General features: G+C 41.3%; 2 protein-coding genes across 4 annotated transcripts in view; both read left to right on the top strand.

The window, feature by feature from the left end:
• nlrc5 (NLR family, CARD domain containing 5) overlaps positions 1-4776 on the top strand; it is a 39184-nt gene extending 34408 nt beyond the window's left edge. The window contains exons 40-49 of the mRNA XM_023819829.2: positions 44-148; positions 367-450; positions 831-914; positions 1080-1163; positions 1457-1540; positions 1655-1738; positions 1956-2033; positions 2762-2845; positions 2973-3056; positions 3419-4776. Coding sequence (XP_023675597.2) covers positions 44-148; positions 367-450; positions 831-914; positions 1080-1163; positions 1457-1540; positions 1655-1738; positions 1956-2033; positions 2762-2845; positions 2973-3056; positions 3419-3506 — 859 coding nt within the window. The 3' untranslated portion in view covers positions 3507-4776. The remainder of the gene's footprint in view (positions 1-43; positions 149-366; positions 451-830; positions 915-1079; positions 1164-1456; positions 1541-1654; positions 1739-1955; positions 2034-2761; positions 2846-2972; positions 3057-3418) is intronic.
• A 1383-nt stretch (positions 4777-6159) lies between these two features.
• The window catches only part of LOC111848065 (copine-2-like), a 33054-nt gene continuing 18807 nt past the window's right edge, over positions 6160-20406 (top strand). Inside the window, exons 1-4 of one of the 3 annotated variants that reach the window (XM_023819784.2) lie at positions 6160-6412; positions 18746-18907; positions 19411-19590; positions 19704-19778. In XM_023819784.2, coding sequence (XP_023675552.2) covers positions 18752-18907; positions 19411-19590; positions 19704-19778 — 411 coding nt within the window. In that variant the 5' untranslated portion in view covers positions 6160-6412; positions 18746-18751. Of the gene's footprint in view, positions 6413-14568; positions 14640-18745; positions 18908-19410; positions 19591-19703; positions 19779-20406 lie in introns of those variants that run through there. The other 2 variants (XM_023819781.2, XM_023819782.2) reach the window with 2 other exon arrangements.

Genomic DNA, 20406 nt, shown 5'->3' on the forward strand with positions numbered 1-20406 from the left:
CTCATCCTCAACTCAAATTCTGCCTTATGTGCTTTGTTCGCAGCCTGAGTAAGATCACCGTGGCAACAGGCAGCACTGATTCAGCAAGCGGAGCTGTTTTACTCCTGCTGAGGTCTTTGGAGCATTTTAGGAGGATTGAGGAGATTGAGTGAGTACTTTTCTGTACAGACTCTGTATTCTTCATGCTCTGAGTATCATACTTTACCAATTTTCATTGGCTATGTATTTGCTGATAGATATCATTACTGTTGAGCCTATTAAAAAGCCTGTAAGGGGTCAAATATCATGTGATCCATATTGCTATGTTTAATTTTGTGTCCACTTTTTGAGCACCTGGCCCAGGTGATCCAATCCCTTCTTTTGCAGGTTGGATGAGATGTGGTTGGGGGACAGAGGAATACAGGAGCTTGCCAAACATCTGCCTAAATGGACAGGGCTGCGGCGGATCAGGTACGGCTGCCAGTAGGATGGTGTTGGCCAGGGACCCAGAAGCTTCTACTTCAAGATGACTTGTCATCTATGATGTAGTCCAGAAATCAGCGTAATGTGCATAATCTGTGTATTTATTTCCAACATTCTTTGCACTGATGTGCACTTTCTGTACATTTAACACATGCATGTTGTATATAACAACTGGACTGTATGTATCTCCTATATAAATAACAGCCGTTGACAACCATAGACAAATTCCCTGTTTGCGTGAGCATACTCAGCCGATAAACCTGATTCTGCTTTAAATGAAACAGAATAACCCCAGACCCCTGATCCATGACCACCAGGACAAGGTGCTGCATTTTGACCTCGTTCCTCTGTTCCTGTCGCCCTCACAGCTTGTGCGAGAACAACATTGCGGATGGAGGAGGGGAGAAGCTGCTGGTGGCGCTGACACACTGCACAGCCCTGGAGGAGATCATGTAAGAACAGACTTTGCGTGGGCGGGGCTGTGAAAATGCTCTTCTCATTGGGCTAGGAAAGTTAAGGATAAGATCCAGCCTTGCGTGATCTATGTGATTCGATGTTTATGCATGGCTCTAGTCTTGCCATACCATCCAAGGACTAACTGCACCCTTTTCTCTTAGTCTGTCCAGAAACATCCTGGGAGGTGCAAGTGCCACTCGTCTGGGCGAAGTTCTGCCTTCGATGACTTGCCTCAGAGTCCTGAAGTAGGTGTGGTTTGGGCTGTAGGGCGGAGGGGCCCTTATATAGTCTTTTCTTACTGGGCTTTTTTTTGGCTTATCCCATACTTGAATACAAACCTATTCTTTGTGGAACTTAATGCCAGGTCAGTCCTTGCCAAGCATTTGTGTTTAGAGCAGGTGTGAGTATTGACTGTGACTCACTTACCACCTGTATCATCTTTCTGTAACCTGAACATACTCATGCACATCAAATATTATTGTACGTAGAAGTGATTCATATCCCAAGCCTGACTAAATCTGTGTATTGTTATGTTTAGTCTTCAGCATAACCAAATCCAGCCAGCAGGAGGCACCGCTCTGGTAACTTCCTTTCAAGCTTGTGGAAGTCTGACAGACATTAAGTAAGTGTTTGCGCTACTGAACTTGCATATCTCTGCATTCTCCTGCTGCCTGCATCCTCTATGCCAGTCAGATCATTTTCTAAGCTGTTCCCATGGGTGGTGTCCATTTAACAGTTTGTCTGGAAATCCGCTTGGGACAGAAGGTGCTGCAGCCTTGTCCTCCATGCTGCCCCACATGCCGTCATTAAGGAAATTACAGTAAGATATTTCGACACAGTGTCCAGTATACGGGAACATCATAACGTGTGAATGAATGAGCACATGCCTTTAGGGTGGTTTGAAAAAATGACCGGTTCAACTCCAAAAAACATCAAGGGTACCCAGGATCATAGCGGTTACCTGCAGCTAATTTTGTGCTCTGTACCAGGCTGTCTGTCCCAGGATAACTCTTCATCTGTTTGTCTTTGCATTGCAGTCTGGTTTCTGTTCACACTACAGAGCTCAGCAGCATAACTGCTTGCCTGGAAAACTGTGCCTGTGCAGAGGATATCAGGTGAGGTGTGTGTGTGTGTGTGTGTGTGTGTGTGTGTGTGTGTGTAGGTGGGTGTGGGTGTGTGGGGTCCAGGAATACCTTAACTCGTGGGGACCGAATGTCCCCCCACAATGTGATGAATACTAGTTTTTTTTTTACCTTATGGGAAGCATATCTTTGTGCTCATTCATTTTTATGTGAAAAATGCTAATGCTAACTATGACAACCTTAAGGTCGTTATGTTGGGATTAGAGTTTTCCCCATAGAAATGGAGAGTCCCTACAAAGATACAATTACAAACCTGTGTGTGTGTGTGTATCTATGAATGTGTGTGATTTATGAGATTACATAAAGGTATTAAGTGTGCATGTGAGACAAAATGATAACAAGTAACTTGGATTACTTTCAGTTAAATAGTTTTAAATAGCACCTCTTTTAATATAGTTACCCCCGTGGAGATTAACAAGAAGTGTCATTAACAGTTTAAGGTAACAATAGCAAAATGTTTAAAAAGCGAGAAGGGAGAAGGTGACATAGGAGAGGAAACAAAACTCTACAGTTTGATAGAATGGAAAAGACTGCTTGGGGTCCAGAATCAGCTGCTTGCCTACCGCACCATGTATGCTATAATCATACAGATCAGAGCATATCACCTAGGTAACATAAAAACTTATCAGATAAGTCATCAGTCGTCTGCTTATATCTATATTCTTCAAATAAATTTCTGTCTCGCTCTTTCTTCTGGTCAGCTTGGCATGGAACAGCGTTGGGGATGATGTGGCCCTGAAGCTAGCTGAGGTCCTACCCATCTGCCAGAAGCTGAAGAGAGTAGAGTGAGTGCCGATCTTTACACAACCTGTGTCGTGTTTCACAGGATGAGACTGAGAACACAGCTGTCCGAGGGAGGAGCTGTGACAGACTGTTAGCTGTTGATAGAGTGTCTGATGTCATGTTTTACAGTTTGGAGTCTAATAAGATCAGTGTGGCTGGAGCAGAGGCACTGGCTGCCAGCTTACAGTCCTCCTCGTCCATCCAAGTGATCCGGTATCAGTATTTGTGTCAATGAGTGTTAGTGTGTTATGTACACCAATGTTTTCCAACCTGGTTTTCAGGGACTCCCAGATAGTCCCTGAAGACTGGATTGGGAAACATTGATGTAGACTGTGAGAGCGAGTGTGTGGATGTTATGTACTCTATGTGTGAGAGAAAGAGTGTGAGTATAGAAGTTTAAATACCTAGATAAACACATTTTTAAATATTAATCTGCCAACAGAAGCAACATTTTGGCTTGTCATCGGTAATCCTCTAGGGAGGGGTTGGAAATCCTGATTATCATTAAGCCTAAAGTCAAAGCAAAGCCTTCAGAGATAAGGAAATTCTAACGTATCTGTGTTTGTATGTATTAGGCTGTGGAAAAACAACATCTCCAGGGAAGATGCACTGAGGCTAAGTGCAAAGGAACCACGGCTCAACTTTTCGCCAACATTACTTTGAACATTTGAACCGTGTATGTCTGGCATAGCATGAAAGTACAAAGAGCACAATTTTTGAACATTACTTGACTAAATTTAATATTGCACTGAGTAGTAATGACCACTGAAAGTCAGAGGGGATGCTGGAATTTGTTATCTTGCCTTTTCAATGGAGAACACGTATACTTGAAAACATACTCCACCACAATGCAAACAGACAGTCTTATTAAGCTGGGGAAGGGAGGAGTTTGTAGACAGGCATTTAGACACGAATCACTGTCATATATAAATGATGGTTTTGAAATGTCTACTGAATATAATGTCTTTGGTTTGGGCTCATAAACAAGTTGAAACACCTCATATATTTTTGAAGAAGTTTGCATTAGCTAACTATTTCAGGTTAATTGGTGTATGATGTCTTAGATAAAGACTTTTAGTGTCTGCAGCTTTAAGTTACACGCGATTGAAGCTCCTCCCTCACTTCCTAGATCTGCACATTGTGTTCTCCATCATTTTTCGTATTTATTGCAGGTGATCTTTTCAGAAAATGCTTCTTGTTATATTAAATTGTCACCTTTTGTGAAGCTCATTTTTCAATGTTTCATTGTCCCTCTTTAAATATTCATAACCCTGACAGAGATGGTCACCACACCTAGGCTCTGGTGACATCTGCAGCTACAATGTGCCAGGAGATGGCAGTACAGTCACATAATGGGCATGCAAATTTGTTGTATGTTGTATTGGACCATGTTGTCATTTGACATCTCACTCTGCTTATTTGCAAAGTGTAAAGACTTACGCTCCAGTCTTAAGGCTACCAAGGTATCCTGGAGCCTAACATGCTGCCCAGTGCCAGAAAGCTCAGCCTCAGTCATGGGTCCTCCAACATATAGCTAAAAGCACTCTAGAATGGCTCAGAAAAAAAAATGGCCCTCTTAAATGGCCCTCCATGAGCCCAGATCTTAATCCTATTGAAAATGTGTGGAAAGATCTCAAAATTGCAGTGTGGAGACACCACCCTTCAAACCTGAGACAGCTTGAGCAGTTTGCACAGGAATAGTGGGCCAAACTACCTGTTGGCAAATGCAGACGTCTCATTGTGAAGTACAGAGATCGCTCGTTGGCAGTGATTGCTGCAAAAGGTGGTGCCACAAAATATTATATTAAGGGTACCATCTTTTTTGTCCGTGCCATTTTCATTTGTATAAATATATAAAATATTCAACTGAATCAATAACCGAAAGCTAAGTGTAATTTGTGTTAAATATGGAATAAACAATAAGGGACTTGTGTCAGTTTTGAGTTATTTCAGATATAGTCATGTTTTGTTTTTTGTGGATGGGTGCCAAAAAAATTGTCCACGTTTGTAACTGTCCTTTAAAAAGTAAATAATAACTTACAGTGGTTGTGGATAAGATAACTTCATGCATTTACTTACATACACACAAATAATGGCTTCTAAAATCTCTGAATCTACAGGAGGTCTTCAGGTACATGATTCGGAGACATGCTCAAAAATAAAATTGAGGCCAGTTTCCCAGAACTGAGTCTGCAGTTAGTCTGTGGATTGAGACAGAATAGTTTCTCCATCTATCACGGCAAACTTGAATGAATTTAACACTCACTTACATCATGGAAACCGTGGTGTTCATATTAGTCCCCAAAAGCTGTAAAAGCTATTTTAAGATCTTTACTGAATAAATACTGGAAAATGTTTTCATTTCTTTGTTTCCGGAAAGCTTTGCCAGGACAAATGTTGTCACTGTGTCACTGTTTATTTTGGTGTGTTCTAACTGAATCGCCTCATGGCCATTTTATAGGTGCCAGGTTCGGGTAGGTTTTGAATATCTGCCTATCTGTGTAGCCCAAAGTATAATTCTGTCCATGCCTCTGTCCACTTCCACATTGCCAACATCACACACCAATCCTCTGCAGATTCCACAGTTCCAAGATCAGACACCATACACCAAGCTCCTGTCCAGCCCAAAAAATCCTAAGTGAGGTCACACACCAAGCCCCTGTTCAGCCCTAAAATCCTAAGTGAGATCACACATCGCACACCAAGCCCCTGTTCAGCTCTAAAATCCTAAGTGAGGTCACACACCATACAACAAGCCCCTGTTCAGCTCTAAAATCCTAAGTGACGTTACACACCGTACACCAAGCCCCTGTTCAGTCTTAAAATCCTAAGTGACATCACACACCAAGCCCCTGTCTAGCCCCAAAATACTAAGTGAAATCACACACCAAGCCCCTGTCCAGTCCCACGGTCCTAAGGGAGATCACACACAAAAACATGGTTGATGCCAAAAGTGTCAAGCATCCAGGCAATGAGTAAGAATTAACATTCCTGTAATAATGCTTTTGTCACGTGTGCACTTAAAAGGATAGTACAAATTACAGTTCAGCTTCTCCTGTTCTGCTGGGGAAAGCTAGGGTATGCCAGGCTTTGCTTAAGGGCCACGCCGTTACTACACAACTGCGAGGAACGTTAATTTAATTTATCCTGACCGTTCAATTTTACGCACGACCTACTTTCATATAACTCATTGCTGTTTTCCACGTCTGCAGGAAAACGTGCTGCGCTAATATTATAATTACAGCTGTCAAACAATTTGTAAATTATATTAAGTGCGACACACCAGCCTTTGCGCACTGCAGGAAAGCGGGGCAAACGGTACTGCGTCGTCAGACGGACCCTCAATGGGCGGAGATTTCCGACTTGAAGGCTGGTCCCTCTAACTTCCAAGAGGTGTTGGAAAACCCAAAAACTGGAGACGTGTCAGCAAATATGGCGTATTTACATGCTGGACTGTAGGCTCTCGCAGGTCGGCTGTGAGTCTGAAACCGGAGGTAATGTGAAGCTGCCTGACTTCAGAACTGGAAGAAGCTCAAGAAGTCTCCGCACCGCTCATCTCGCTGCAGACGGTGAGCCGCGGCACCAAGGCGTTTGCTGCCAATTTACATTCTCGGCATGATTCTCCGTATTAAGTGTCTACTTGCTGTTAGTTGTAAAATAAGAAATGCCGTTATTTTTTGGGAAAAAAAGAAGAAATCAATTTGCAGAGAAGCTGAAATAGTACATCAGTGTAGATTCCCAGCGCGGAAGAGAGTCGCAAGTTCGAGTTTCGCATGGATAATTAACATTTTTTAAGAGTTTTAAGAATGTCTGCTTTTCTAAGAGAATTCCTGAAACTGACAGTGGAGTCTTAATGTAGCTGCTCAGATCTCATAAACGCTCTGTAAGTGTGATTCATTTTAAATGCGGCTGAAAGAAATGTACTGTTCATGGTATAATAATAATAATAATAATAATAATAATAATAATAGCTGTAATAATAAGAGCTGCAATTGCAGTAATAATAATAGTTGTAGTAATAATAGCTATAATAATAACAATAATAATAATAATAATAATAATAATAATAATAATAATAATAATAATGGTAAAATACTGGACGAGTTCGGGGCAAGCGTCTATTCACACGTATAATAGTAAAGGAGTTGACCCAGTAATCATCAAGATATGGGTCTCCGTAGTAAATGGAGAACATGAAGCAAATGTAGCGGTTTCAGAAGACTTTGTGGACTTAAGACCCACTGACGGCATGTTAAAGTTGCGGGCGGATGCTGCTGCTTTTCCTACGGGGTAGCGGGAATGTAACTAGGCTTCTGTTATGCAATCCAGTTAATATCGATTTACTGAATAATACAGTTATTTTTAAGGCAGTTGAGTCCACCCCCTTTTCTTCCTTTTCAGAGACTGCAGTGTGTAAAGGACACTTTAAGAAACTACACAGATGTTTTCCGCTGGCTTTTCTGGTGTAACTAATTTCCATCCTGTTTGCCAGCAGTACCACCCTTTTAGCCAAAGCAGGTATTCATGCTACATGACTGGGACATTTGTTAGCAGTGTGGTTGTGAGCAGACGTACTCCCAGCTACCATGCATGTACCCTATGTTTGCACTGGAGCTTAGCGCGTGACTGACCCAAATACTGTCACTTTCGGCGGTTTCAGTGACCAGTTGATGCTAAATGCCTCTATCTAGCACCACAGTGTAGGTGTTTATTTTAACTTGTTAAGAACTTATGGTTCTTCCTGCTTGTTGAGCCAAAACTTTGGGATCTCCTGAGGGGCAAAGTGACGTGTCCACAAAAATCTCTTAGGTGTTCCATGTAATTAAAAGCTTAATTTAGGATACATTTCTCCAAAGCCACGAACAATTGAGAAATCACGGTAATCCAGTCACTGGGACCATTGAGGGTTAAGGGCCCTGCTCTAGGGCCCGATAGTAAAATCACTTTGCCAAACACAGGGTTTGAACTGGGCATCTTATGATCACAGGTGCAGCGTGCTAATTCACTGAGCTTCACGACGCCCCCAACGTGTGTTCAAACAGCTCCCTAATGCAGCAGTATTAGAGTTTCTGTGGCTCATTGGCTGAGCTACTGGTTCTGTACAGTCCTACAATTCCCAGTGAGTATTTTGCCATCTGTACCTGTTCGTTCTGGAGAGTAGTCTGTGTCTGACCCAGATGCAGCTGGTAAAAATATAATGAAAAATGCTGTATTAGGAAACAATAAAAGAATCTGTATCTGACAACCCAAATTTTCAAAACCTCTAATGCCTGTTTTTTGTGCTCCTTGCCCGACTATTTCAGGCTAATGGCAGCTTCTTTCTCACATTTCTCAAAGTGTTTGATTTCTCACCCAGGGTTGCAGGATGTATTTGTTGGAATCGAGGCCTTTCTGGGGTGGAGATGTGAAGCGAGTCCTCCTTCCAGCCTGAAAGCTGTCTTCTGCTTCCCATAGGGTCACAGTTTGCTTCTGCAAGAAGTCCCCAGTGGTTATGTTCTCTCAGTCATCTTCTAATAAGGTTGACAAACTTTAGCAGCAAAGGAGAGAGTTGGGGCCCAGGTATACAGAATGGATGTCAGAGGCTTCCCATGTGTATGTGGCTTTAACTGCAAGTCTGAGTATTGCTATCTCTCTCTCTCACACACACACACACACACACGGTGTCATGCACAAATACTCCCACATGGACATTCTTGTGCACACACACATACACATTTGCATTCTCCTTCCTCTGTACCTGACTCCAAAGCCTATTTCTCACTGGAGTTTCACTCTGTGGCTATTTAAAGCGAGTCCTCGACCCAGCTACTGCTTAACCTTCTCACAACGCAGCTGCAACATTGTGGTAACGTGATTGCACTGTATTTAAGGACATTGTGTTTTAGGTCGGTTAGTCGATGGACTCTTAATGTTTTTAATGTCTGTTTGGGGAGTAGAACAGAGTGGTAGAATAATGGGCAGAGCCTGGTGTGATTAAAGAACTGTACTTAATCCCAGACCTTCAGCTGATTAAATTTCCAAATGAATATGTGAAAGTATAACATATTCAAGCTCTTAGATGTCTTTTGGGTGATTTTCTAATTAGACACTACAAATAAATGGGGCCTGTCTCAGAATGTATCATATCAGGTCAATGTCATAAATTTGGCATACAGTGGAAGGTGTGAGATCTCCGACACACTGCACATTTCTTTTCTCTATTCCAGTCACGCTGCTTCCATCAGGAGCTCTCAACTCAGTTTTGTGGGGAGAGGAGAGTCTCAGTAGGGGTGTTTCCATCTTGCAGGTTCTGTTTTGCGTTAGGGGTGGATTTTCTTAAAGAGGCAGCAGGGGTTTAGCGGCACGGGGGGAATGCAGCTTGCCGTCTGGCAACAAAGGGATCATTGGGCTCGAGGAGGAACGACATAAGTATATCTTTGTAGGGGTGTGTGTATGAGGTGTGCTTCTGTTTTTGTCTTTGACAAGCTGAGTGGCTCTGGGAGACGTGACTTCATTCAGAGTTACTGGCTGCCAGCGTACATGTGCTGGGTGCTGATCTGGTAAAGCTTCCACTCATGTACTGTCCAGAAGATATAGAATAAAAAGGCTGTTTTAAATGTATTTATTTGTCAAAATCACTGTCATAAAATAATAAAATATGATGAAATTTTTGGGCTCTCCCCAGATGGACACAATCTCTCACCACCAGCTACTTTTTAAAAGCCCAGCCATTTAACACATTTTTGTAATGTGGATGCCTTTCAGGGAAATTCCTTTTCCACCTGACAGTTGGTTCAAATATCTGTTCAAGGAGGTATTTTGAAATGAAATGTGCTGTTAGTGTTAATCTACTAGAGTCAGTGTTGGTGTTGGCAGGAGAGGGGTGGGTCCATCTTACTTCGTCATTTGGTTTGGTCTTGGTCTTTCTGTCTGTCTTTCTCATTCCCCCAGGAGGTCTGGTACAGTGTTTGCCTTCTGTCACTCTTCAATCCTACAGTATTGGGATTAGTGTTAAATCACTAAAGTTAGGGTTGGGTTGTGGACAGCTTCTTCATCATTCTCTTGCACATGGTGGTCTCCTGTGAGAAAAAGGGTGCAGATTGTGGTCTAGTGTCTGAGTGATCTGTAAGTCTCCTTTCCCTACATTGTGTTTTTTTTTTTATGTAACCCATTCGGATATTTATAATCTATTCTGTCAATCCATCTGTTTCAAGATGGTGCCCAGGAGGCATACCTTGGTGCGTGCTTCGTGTTTGAGTTATGGTTAATTTATGTTTCGAAATCGAACTGCTTGCATTAAAAACCACTGTCAGTAGCTACTGAACGGATATAAATTACATGGAAAATTTGATTGACACAACATGAATGAATGAATGAATATTTTCTTATTAGGGGAATTATCAAATGCAAGCCATTGAGAGTTGCTTCAAATGTACTGTCTGGGAAGCATTTGAAATTGACTGCGGCTCCCTGGATATCTGTACAGGCACGGTGATGTCATACATTTGGTTTTGCAAAGATGCTAACATCTCCACAAAAAACTGTCATCAGACATCAACAGAGAACATTGATTTCCAAGGAAATAGTAGCACTTGTGTAGGAAGAAGGAGTGGTGCATTAGCAGAGAGAAGAATGTTTACAAGTCGAGGAGCTTGTTGGAAATTATCAATGCATTCTGATCCTCCCTCTCAGACAAACTCAATCAGTTCTGTGCATGCTTTGACAGTGATGGATTATCCTGCCACTCTCTGCAGCCACCTCCTCCACCATTCACCATTCAGAAGAACAATATGAAGAACAATTATATCAAAAGGAAAGTTGCAGGTCTGGATCAGCTCCACTCTGCTTAGTGAGATCTTTGACACCTTATTATAAATGTGCTAAAATAGGCTTTTATCATCCCAGAGTCATCCAAGATTCTATCTGCACTTTATGTCTGCATTTGAATTTCCTCTTAGCATCAATGAGATCATATTAAAATCAGAATCTTTTTATTCACAAAGTACAAAAAGTACAAGGAATCTGTTCTGGGGCTGGTGTTAGCATGACATATACAATTAAACGTAGAATCAAGACAAGTTTAAAAAAAAACCAATAAACAGAGTATAAGTAAAATAGAAGTAGAAAAATGTAAAATAATGATGTGCAAGTAATTAACTTGTGGACAACCAAATACAGGGTACAAACAGCTCGGGGTTTGCGCACATAACCTTATGAAGTCAATAGCAGTATGATACTCAGAGTGGGTGATTGGATATGGAGCAGTGGTTCAATGCTCTTACTCTTAGCTTTTACTGAGAAGGGAGATGTTGGAAGAGGAACTGACCATGGTGCAAGCAGTCAGAGAACTATTTTCTTAGTTGTGGTCCTTTATCTTTGATTTCTACAGGTCTTCAAGAGGAGGGAGCTGACAGCCAATGACCCTCTCCACACATCGCACATTTCGCTATAATCTCCTTTTAAAGTGCAATGATACAGAGCCCAGTCAGAAAGAACATGTAAAACTTATCAACATCTGAGACAGCTTGAATTTTTTTTAGCTGATTCAAGATGTATCTATGTATACTTTACAGATTGTAGTGGTGCACCAATGTGTTGACCAATACAGATAACAGATATATATTTTTGTCTAATATCACCAGTACAGATAACTGGCTAATCTTTGAGCCACATGCCTGAGCGGGCAGGGAGGAGCTTGCTGGCATAGATTGCCACAGTGTTTCCCAACCCAGTCCTTGGGGAACCTCGGACAGTCCACGTTTTTGCTCCCTCCCAGCTCCCAGCCAATCAGGAACACCGGATACCTGGTACAGGTGCGCTGGGAGCTGAAACAAAAATGTGGACTGTCCAGGATTCCCTGAGGACTGGGTTGGGAAACACTGGATTAGCGGAATGATGTTACATCGCTTTTTACTTTGTGGAAAATGAAAGACCGATCTATGGGCTAGATTTAATAATATAAAAAAAATTGCAGACTGTATAAAAGTGTTTTGTGTGCCGGTACTTTGAGGCCTCTTCTAAGTGGCAAATGGTGACGAAATTCCTCATCCTTTGCTACAGAAAATGGTTGATCACCCGATTCAGTCTTCTCCATTATCATAGTATTTATGTCTTTAGCGCTGGTGTGGATAACTTTTGAATGTTGATAAAATTGTAACATTTCCCGGCAATATCGGACTGATGCCAATATCGTTATCTTTTAATGAATGCCGATGTCGTGCATCTCTAACAAATCACCCAGATATTTATAGTATAGCCCAGAGGGTTAGGGTTAGGATCTGTGCCTGTGTTGTGTGTTTGGGTCCCAGCAGAGAAATCACATTCCTGTTGGGCCCTTGAGTGAGGCCCTTAATCTCAACTGCCCCTGCGTTGCTGGATGTTGGCTGACCCTGCTTTTCTCATTTGTTTATTGCCATTGTACATAAACAAACGTAAATTTATTCACCTAACCTGTGTCAATACCTACAGACTAGTTTCCATGAAAGTCTTCAAATACCTGCTACTTCATTATCTGCAATCATCTGTATCAGTGTTTCCCAATCCAGTCGTCGGGGACCAACAGTCGGTCCATGTTTTTGCTCCCTCTGAGCTCCCTGCCAGACAGTCTAGGGAGCAAAAATGTGGACTGTCCGTGGGTCCCGAGTACTGGATTGGGAAACACTGATCTATATGTACTTACAGTATGCCACAGACTGGTCTGCTGAAGATGCTGTTCACCTGGCACTCCATCACACACCACACACCACATCATCTGGAGTCACCTATGCCTGTGTCCCATTTATGGACTTCAGGTTCAGCTTTCAATACAATTATCTGTCTGGTACGTACCAGAGACACAGAAACAATGAGGAAACTAGAGCATACTGTATTCAAGGCATTAGATATTATAGCATGTAAGGCTCCATCAGGTCACTCCCACTAGACTGAGACGATTGCACTACGTGCGGTGGATTTTGAATTGCACAGTATTGTATTCTATATACAGGGTTACCTTTTTCTTAAACATAACTACTATATGCTAAACTCAATTTGCTGTATCCATACATGCAGCTGTCATGCATGTTTTATTTTCTGTGAATGTCTTCAGTCTTTGCATGGCGCTGGACCAAATCCAAGTACCGCCAACAGCATCTGCATCATGAACTTTCAGTTTTCTCCTTCTTTTTTCTGTCCTCTTGGTTTGTTTCTTGAGGGAATCCAGTCCATGCAGAATGACATGTTTGTGTTTACTGTGATTTCATGTATTAAATGTGCGGGTTTTTTTTAATCCTAGATATGATTTCTTCTCCAGCATAAATTTGGACACTTTTATGTCTATATTTGCATATAGACAAATTATAAAGTTCTTGATCATTTGTTTCCATTGTATCCTATTTTATTCTGTTTCTTATTGTGTCTTTTGTTTAAAATGTTCAGGCTTTTGTTTTGGGGTAGCAGCTAGTAGAGCTCCGTAAAGTTGCCCCCCCCTACAATTGGCACAAATAAAAATTCCATCATATTTGGTTAGTGCTGCGTTTGTGCCCGTTTGTGGTGCAAAAATTAAGATTTTCTGCTTTCGTTTTAAAGATAATAGCTGTTATTTTTCCAGACGATTACGTAACCCAGCCCCCTACAACAATATATGGACATGAAACCGAACGGTTCGTTACTGCCTTTGTGTCGCACAAGTCACTGTTCTATTTCTTTAACTTTATGAGATATTAAAGGTTTTTTGTAAAGGTCAAAAGTTCAGCCAACCCCCCCTACAAAGGTGTTCGCACGTGAAACCGGGCTCATTCATTGTGCTGCAAAAATCGAAGTTCTATCTTTTACAGTTTTTGAGATATTATTGATTATTTACACAGGTCACCAAAAGTTCACCCAGCCCCCCTAAACAGTGTTCGGACTTAACAATGGGCTGGTTCGTTAGTGCTGCATTTGTGCCCGTTTGTGCTGCAAAAAATAAGATATATGTGCTGCTTCGTTTTAAAGATAATACCTATAATAGCTGCATCCAGCTCCCCTGCAACAGTAATATGGATATGAAACCGACCGGTTCTTTAATTCAAATTTTTCATCATACATAGTACAACTTGCACTGAAATGCTTATTGCAATTGCTCCAATTAAATATTGCAACAAAAAAAAACTATAAAAAGAGATGAAATAGATTTGATATAGTACTATATATATACTATATACAGGGATATACAAAATATATATATCTGCTATGTACATATATTGCACTATAGAACAACATTGAACATGGAATTTACAGAACGATGGGGCATAGGAGTATGGAGTGCATAATATAATAATATAATATAATATATAGCCTACGTGTGTTATGCATTGGGGGGAAAGGAGTAATGTCACTCCGTCGCCGTCACTCTCTCGCATTGTTAGTGCTGCTTTTGTGCTCGTTTGAGCTGCTTTTATTTCCTAGATATTACAATATTAATATCCAGACGATGACGCCACAGCCCTTACAACCGCGTTCAGACATGTCGATATGCAATACCTAAAATTTTGCTCACTACATCCATCAACTTTGTTTTGCATTAAAATTGAAAACGTTTCCTTATTAAGAAGTCTGTGGTGTATTTTATGTAAATTAAATGTATTAAATGTAAAAACAAGTGTCATATCAAATGTAGTAACTGACCAAAAATATCTCAAACTAAACAAATCACCGTGATAATTATGTTGCACTTGCTTCAGATGGCGCTGTTTGCTGCAGAAATGCCCCACCCCCCTTTGAAAAATTCAAAATTTAAGTGACCGTTAACACAAGCTGTGTTGAAACAAACTAAGTAAACTTCAACTTCAAATTGTAAAGGTAAGAAACATGAATGTGTGAAAAAATATGTTCAATAATTGCTCCTAATATTTAATGATTTCATAAGCAATTAATGACAACTGAAATATATTTGATTTCGACTGAGACGTTCTGGATATTAATATTGTAATATCTTTTAAATAAAAGCAGCACAAACAGGCACAAACGAACCAGCCCAGTCTTACGTCTGAACGCTGTTATAGGGGTGCTGGGTGAATTTTTGGTGACCTGTGTAAATGATCAGTAATATCTCAAAAACTATAAAGGTAGAACTACAATTTTTGCAGCACTAACGAACGAGCCCGGTTTCATGTCCGAGCGCCTTTTTAGGGGGGCTAGCTGAACTTTTGACCATCACAAAAAAACTTTAATATCTTATAAATTTAGTAAGAGAGATAGAACACTGATTTGTGCGGCACAAAGGCAGCACTAACGAGCCGTTCAGTTTCATGTCCATATACTGTTGTAGGGGGGCTCGGTTACGTAATCGTCTGGAAAAAAATAATAGCTATATTATCTTTAAAACCAAAACAGCACAAATCTTAATTTTTGCACCACAAACGGGCACAACGTACCACTAACCAAGTACGATGGAACTGTATTTGTGCCAATTGTGGGGGGGGGGGGCAGCTTCACGCAGCTATCTAGTAGGCATAATTTTATGGCGTTAAATTAGTAGAGATGGGGAGTCGACTCCAAAAGAGTCGATTCCTCGACTCTCACTAGCCCTAGTGTCGGAATCGACTCCAGGTCAGGAATCGACTCCCAGTGTCGAGTGTTTTTTTCAAGTTCAACACAGCAACAGTTCATTATAACGAAAAGATTATAATGAATGTAAAGATACAGAAATTAAAACAAAAACATAAAGAAATGAGAGGAAAAAATAAGTAATGCTAGGAAAACAAAGAACAATAATGTATAGATAGTTTTTTTTTCTGTTGGGTCTGTTTTGCGGCTCAATCAATCATGATGTGGTTCAATACAGTCAATTGGTTGTGATTGGCACAAAACACTGCAGTAGGTTTTACGAACTAATCATGTACCAGTCCTCAGGGTGAGAGTGGGACATGCCCATAATTGGCAAGTGGTGGTTGATTGAGTGATACTGTTGAGTGATGACTGTTTTTGAATCCAGTAACGTTAACTTATAATGGCAACCCCGACCTCAACCGTGTGGAATTAAAGAATTTAGATGTCCTACATGAGAGCGGAGCTCGATCGGTTTCAGGGTCGTAGGACATACGAGCGAGAAGTGAGGAAACGAGGAAGCATATTGAGACGCACCTTCTGAATCCTGACCCTATTTTAATTCAAAGTAAATGGAGTCGAGGAGTCGATTCCACCGACTCCAAAATTAGGAGTCGGGAGTCGGAGTCGACTCCAAAAAAACCGGAACCGAACACCCCTATAAATTAGTGCCAAAACTCGCGCGCGTATGCGCTCGCGAGCAGAAAACCCATGCTCTCTACGCTCGCATTTGCACAGTGCTCGCTCGCCGTTACATTAGTGCCAAAAGTCGAACCACGCGCGTGTGCGCTCGCGAGCTGAAAACCCATCCTCTCTACGCGCTCGCGTTCGCTGGACCCTATCTACGCGCTCGCGTCTGCACAGCACTCGCTCGCTCGACAGGATGAATTTTGACACTTTCGAGGCGGGAACAGTGGCTAATTTCTCCGCTCCTTTGCTTGGTTTTTTAAAATATTGACTACGATTGGCTACTTGCTGCGGTAGAAGATGAAGATAACTTGTCACTGACCGCGGTTAAGTTAGCCTCATATATTTCATATTATTTTTGTCTGTAATAGATATTCATTATTATATCTATACATCTAATGGAGTGTGCTTTGATCAGTGGACTATAGGGAACAATGCACACCCCTTGGATTTTCAGATTAACTTTCTCTCTAACAGTTATTAACACATTGTATGCTTATTACATACCATTGCTCGATTTCATACATATTGACAGTTAATTGATAACACAAATTAATCCATAAATAAGTTGTAAAGTATGATTTAGGCAGTGCACCGTGGGACAAAGCAAATGTACCGCAGTTGAATTGTTTGATTACGTATTTCGTCACATATAAAGTGATCTTGAAAATCCAAGGGGTGTGCATTATACCCCAGAGTCCACTGATCAAAGCACACTCCATAGGACATGGCTGTCGCATTTTGTTTTAGAGCTATTAACCCCTTAGTTGTTGCTCCATTGCACTTTAAGTGGATGCAATATAATAATGAATAACTATTACAGACAAAAATAATATGAAAATCCATATGAGGCTAACTTAACCGCGGTAAGTGACAAGTTATCTTCATCTTCTACCGCAGCAAATAGCCAATCGTAGTCAATATTAAAAAAAAACTATCAAAGGAGCGGAGATATTAGCCACTGTTCCCGCCTCCAACGTGTCAAAATTCATCCTGTCGAGCGAGCCAGTGCTGTGCAGACGCGAGCGCATAGAGAGGACGGGTTTTCAGCTGGCGAGCGCACACGCGCGTGTGGTTCGACTTTTGGCACTAATGTAACGCCGAGCGAGCGAGTGCTGTGCAAACGCGAGCGCGTAGAGAGCATGGGTTTTCTGCTCGCAAGCGCATACGCGCGCGTGGTTTTTATGCGCGCGAGTTTTGGCACTAATTCAACGCCATATAATTTATCTCTAAGTAATAATTTATGGTTTTATTTTTATGTAATCATTATAAGGAATGTTTTATGATTGTCCTTTTGCATTCAGTTTAAAGTTTCCCTTATTTGCATTTGACATTTATTTATTTACAGTTGAGAATTCAGGGTCAGCCAGCACCTGGAGCAATTTGGGTTAAGGGCCTTACTCAAGGGCCCAATGGTGAAATCTCTCTGCCAACCACAGGATTTGAACTGGCAACCTTCCAATCACAGGCACAGAGTCCTAACCCAGAGAGCCTCTCTACCTCTTATTCCTTAGGAATTATCTGGAGTACCCCCTCCCTTAAATAGAATCACAGTTCCTTCATCAAAATACTGCCTTTCTGTGCCGTATCTGGAATTTTGAATTTTGGGAAGCTGTGATTAAAATTTAAATGTGTGTTTGCGATGGATTTTTTTTACTTCTGAGTGTGTGTTTAATCTGCCATTGGAATGTGGGCCAATTTGTGCTGTTAGTAAATATTACTTCTGATCTATATCACTATTTGTCCAGAGTTTTTAAAAAATACTCTAGGCCAGGGGTATCAAACTGAATCGCACAGGGGGCCAAAACTCAAAGCACACTTTAGGTCGCAGGCTGAACAGCATAAGCATTTATTGAACAGCCTACGTTTTTTGCACATAAATATGAATCGAAACAGACAGGATACAATATTATTCCAAAATAAATCAACTTAAACTTAAAATAACTTAAAATATTTTGCTCTCCATAAAAATATCTCCTGTCAAAATTATACAAATTCAAAATATGAATATGCTGCAAAAAAAACTGAAAATATAAATTTTAAGTGAAAGTTAAAATAATAATTCAAAATATTCCATTTTCTTTGCTCTTATGCCATTCTGTCAGAGCTGGATGCTTGGCATCTTTTCTTGGCAACAAGTTCGTTTTTGTTTGGGGTATAAGGTTCTGTGTTGTGGAGATTCTCCCTCAGCCACATTAGCTCCAAAAACAAGACACACAGGTTTACCGGCAATGTCAGTAAACATATACTCAGCCTTTGAAAGGCTCTGTTTTCAGTAGAGATGGGCGATCCACGTTTTTTCAGTTCCGATCTGATTCTGATACACAACTGCCGATAACAATTCCGATACAAGAGCTCTTTTCACTTTTAACTTGTTTGCTTTATGGAGGATGGGTTCAGGAAATTGTCAATATATGCTCCTACTTTGCATGATTCACTGCCACTGTATAATACTACTGCTGTCAAAAGTAATTTCAAATGGAATTGTCCAGTTTGGGTGATTCATGTCTACCTGGAATTGTGGAATTGACTTATCACCTGTAATCGGCGACAATAATTACTAGCTGTTATGATCAAAATGTAATCAGAAAAACAACCATAATTATGCATATAAACTGATATGTGATAAAAGTGGTAACCAAAGATCTGATTGTTCCCTATGTTTTTTCCAGTGTCACATGGCCTACACACTTGGATCTGCACTGGGTCCTCAGTGCTGTGTTACCAAAGTGGAGCTGTCCGTCTGCGGCAGTAACCTCCTAGATCGAGATGTCACCTCCAAGTCAGACCCTTTCTGTGTGCTCTTCTTGGAGGTGGATGGCAAATGGGTGGAGGTGAGAATGGCAAGGGGGGGATAATGTGGGTATGGGTATAAAATGGGTATGGTGATGGCCTGTGGGGGGAGCACTGGTGGACAGTGGGACGTGAAGACCAGGGGGCCTGTTGCTATGTCTTATAGCATGTCCAGCCTGGGGGTTACTATAGTGTTCTCATTCAGCTCTTAATTGATTATATACATTTATCTGTGCCATGTGAATGCCAGTATGTGCCTTTGCCTGTGAGTATTTCCATCTGTGTTTGTATGCATCTATGTATGTGAGCAGCAAACAGGATGGGGGATTTTGCATGGATTAGAGGGACTGTTATAAAGACTAGATGGATCAGAGTTGGGCATCAATATGATACAAAATTCTGTGGGGTTGAATCAAACTTGGGACTGACGCTTTGAGGGCAATAAAGGAAACTATCTGAACAAACTGAGGGTTACAAAAACAGAACAGCTCAATGTAAGGCACAGGTGAAATCAGCAGTGTAAAATAATCTGTGTGTTTTGCAGATCGGGCGGACAGAAACAGTTTTAAACAACCTGAACCCCGTGTTTGGAGTAAAGTTCCAGGTGGATTATCACTTTGAGGAGATCCAGAAGCTTAAGTTTGCCATGTTCGATGAGGACAAATGCAGCAACCAATTGTATGAGCATGACTTCCTGGGAGACTTCACCTGCACGCTCGGGGTGGTGAGCAATACCATTTCCCTAGCTGTGCTCACTCTCCTATCTCTTCTTTTACTTTTTTCTTCACCTTTTCTTAATTTGTTCTTCACAACTGATCAGGTCTCTCTCACCAACAGATTGTCTCTAGTAAGAAATTGCATCGGCCTCTGACTCTGGCTAATGGAAAACCAGCAGGAAAGGGTGCCATCACTGTAAGAAGCTGCAAGCTTGCAAATATGCACAAGCACGCTCGCGCACATATGCATGTACCTCAGCATATTGCTATTTTTCATTTAACCGTAGTCCTTAGTCTTAGCAGAATAAATTGATGACAAAATGTTCTTTCCAGTAGATTTTAAAAGCATAAAATGTTGCTATTTCAGGAGTCATCTGTCTTCACATGATGGTAAAAGTCCACAGCAGATAAGTGTTTATAAACATGCACACACACACAGATCATTTTCTTGTTCATTGAAGCGGATGATGCCATCCTCTCATAACTTGGTTTGGGGGTAAGAGCTATTGACCGAATGACTCTTGGTGTGACACTGGATGTTCTTGTGGAAACTACCTGCTGTGCCGTAAGTTGGACGGGTGACTGGGGTGGTGCATGGCTTCCTCTCAGCAGCACACTGTCACTAAATCTCCTTTCCAGGATGGTTTCCTGTCAGATGGCATGAGTGATAAAGACCTCCCCGGTTAGGGCAGTTGGCACTCATCTCAAGGGCTTGACTCAACATTTTTTCATTTAATCCCTGCTGTGATTTCTTAAACATTTTTAACGTCCTCCAGATGGCTTTACAATACTTGATTGAGCCTTTTGCCGTAAGTGGTGGTCTG

Source organism: Paramormyrops kingsleyae, chromosome 11, assembly GCF_048594095.1.
Source record: "Paramormyrops kingsleyae isolate MSU_618 chromosome 11, PKINGS_0.4, whole genome shotgun sequence".
Lineage (NCBI taxonomy): Eukaryota > Metazoa > Chordata > Actinopteri > Osteoglossiformes > Mormyridae > Paramormyrops > Paramormyrops kingsleyae.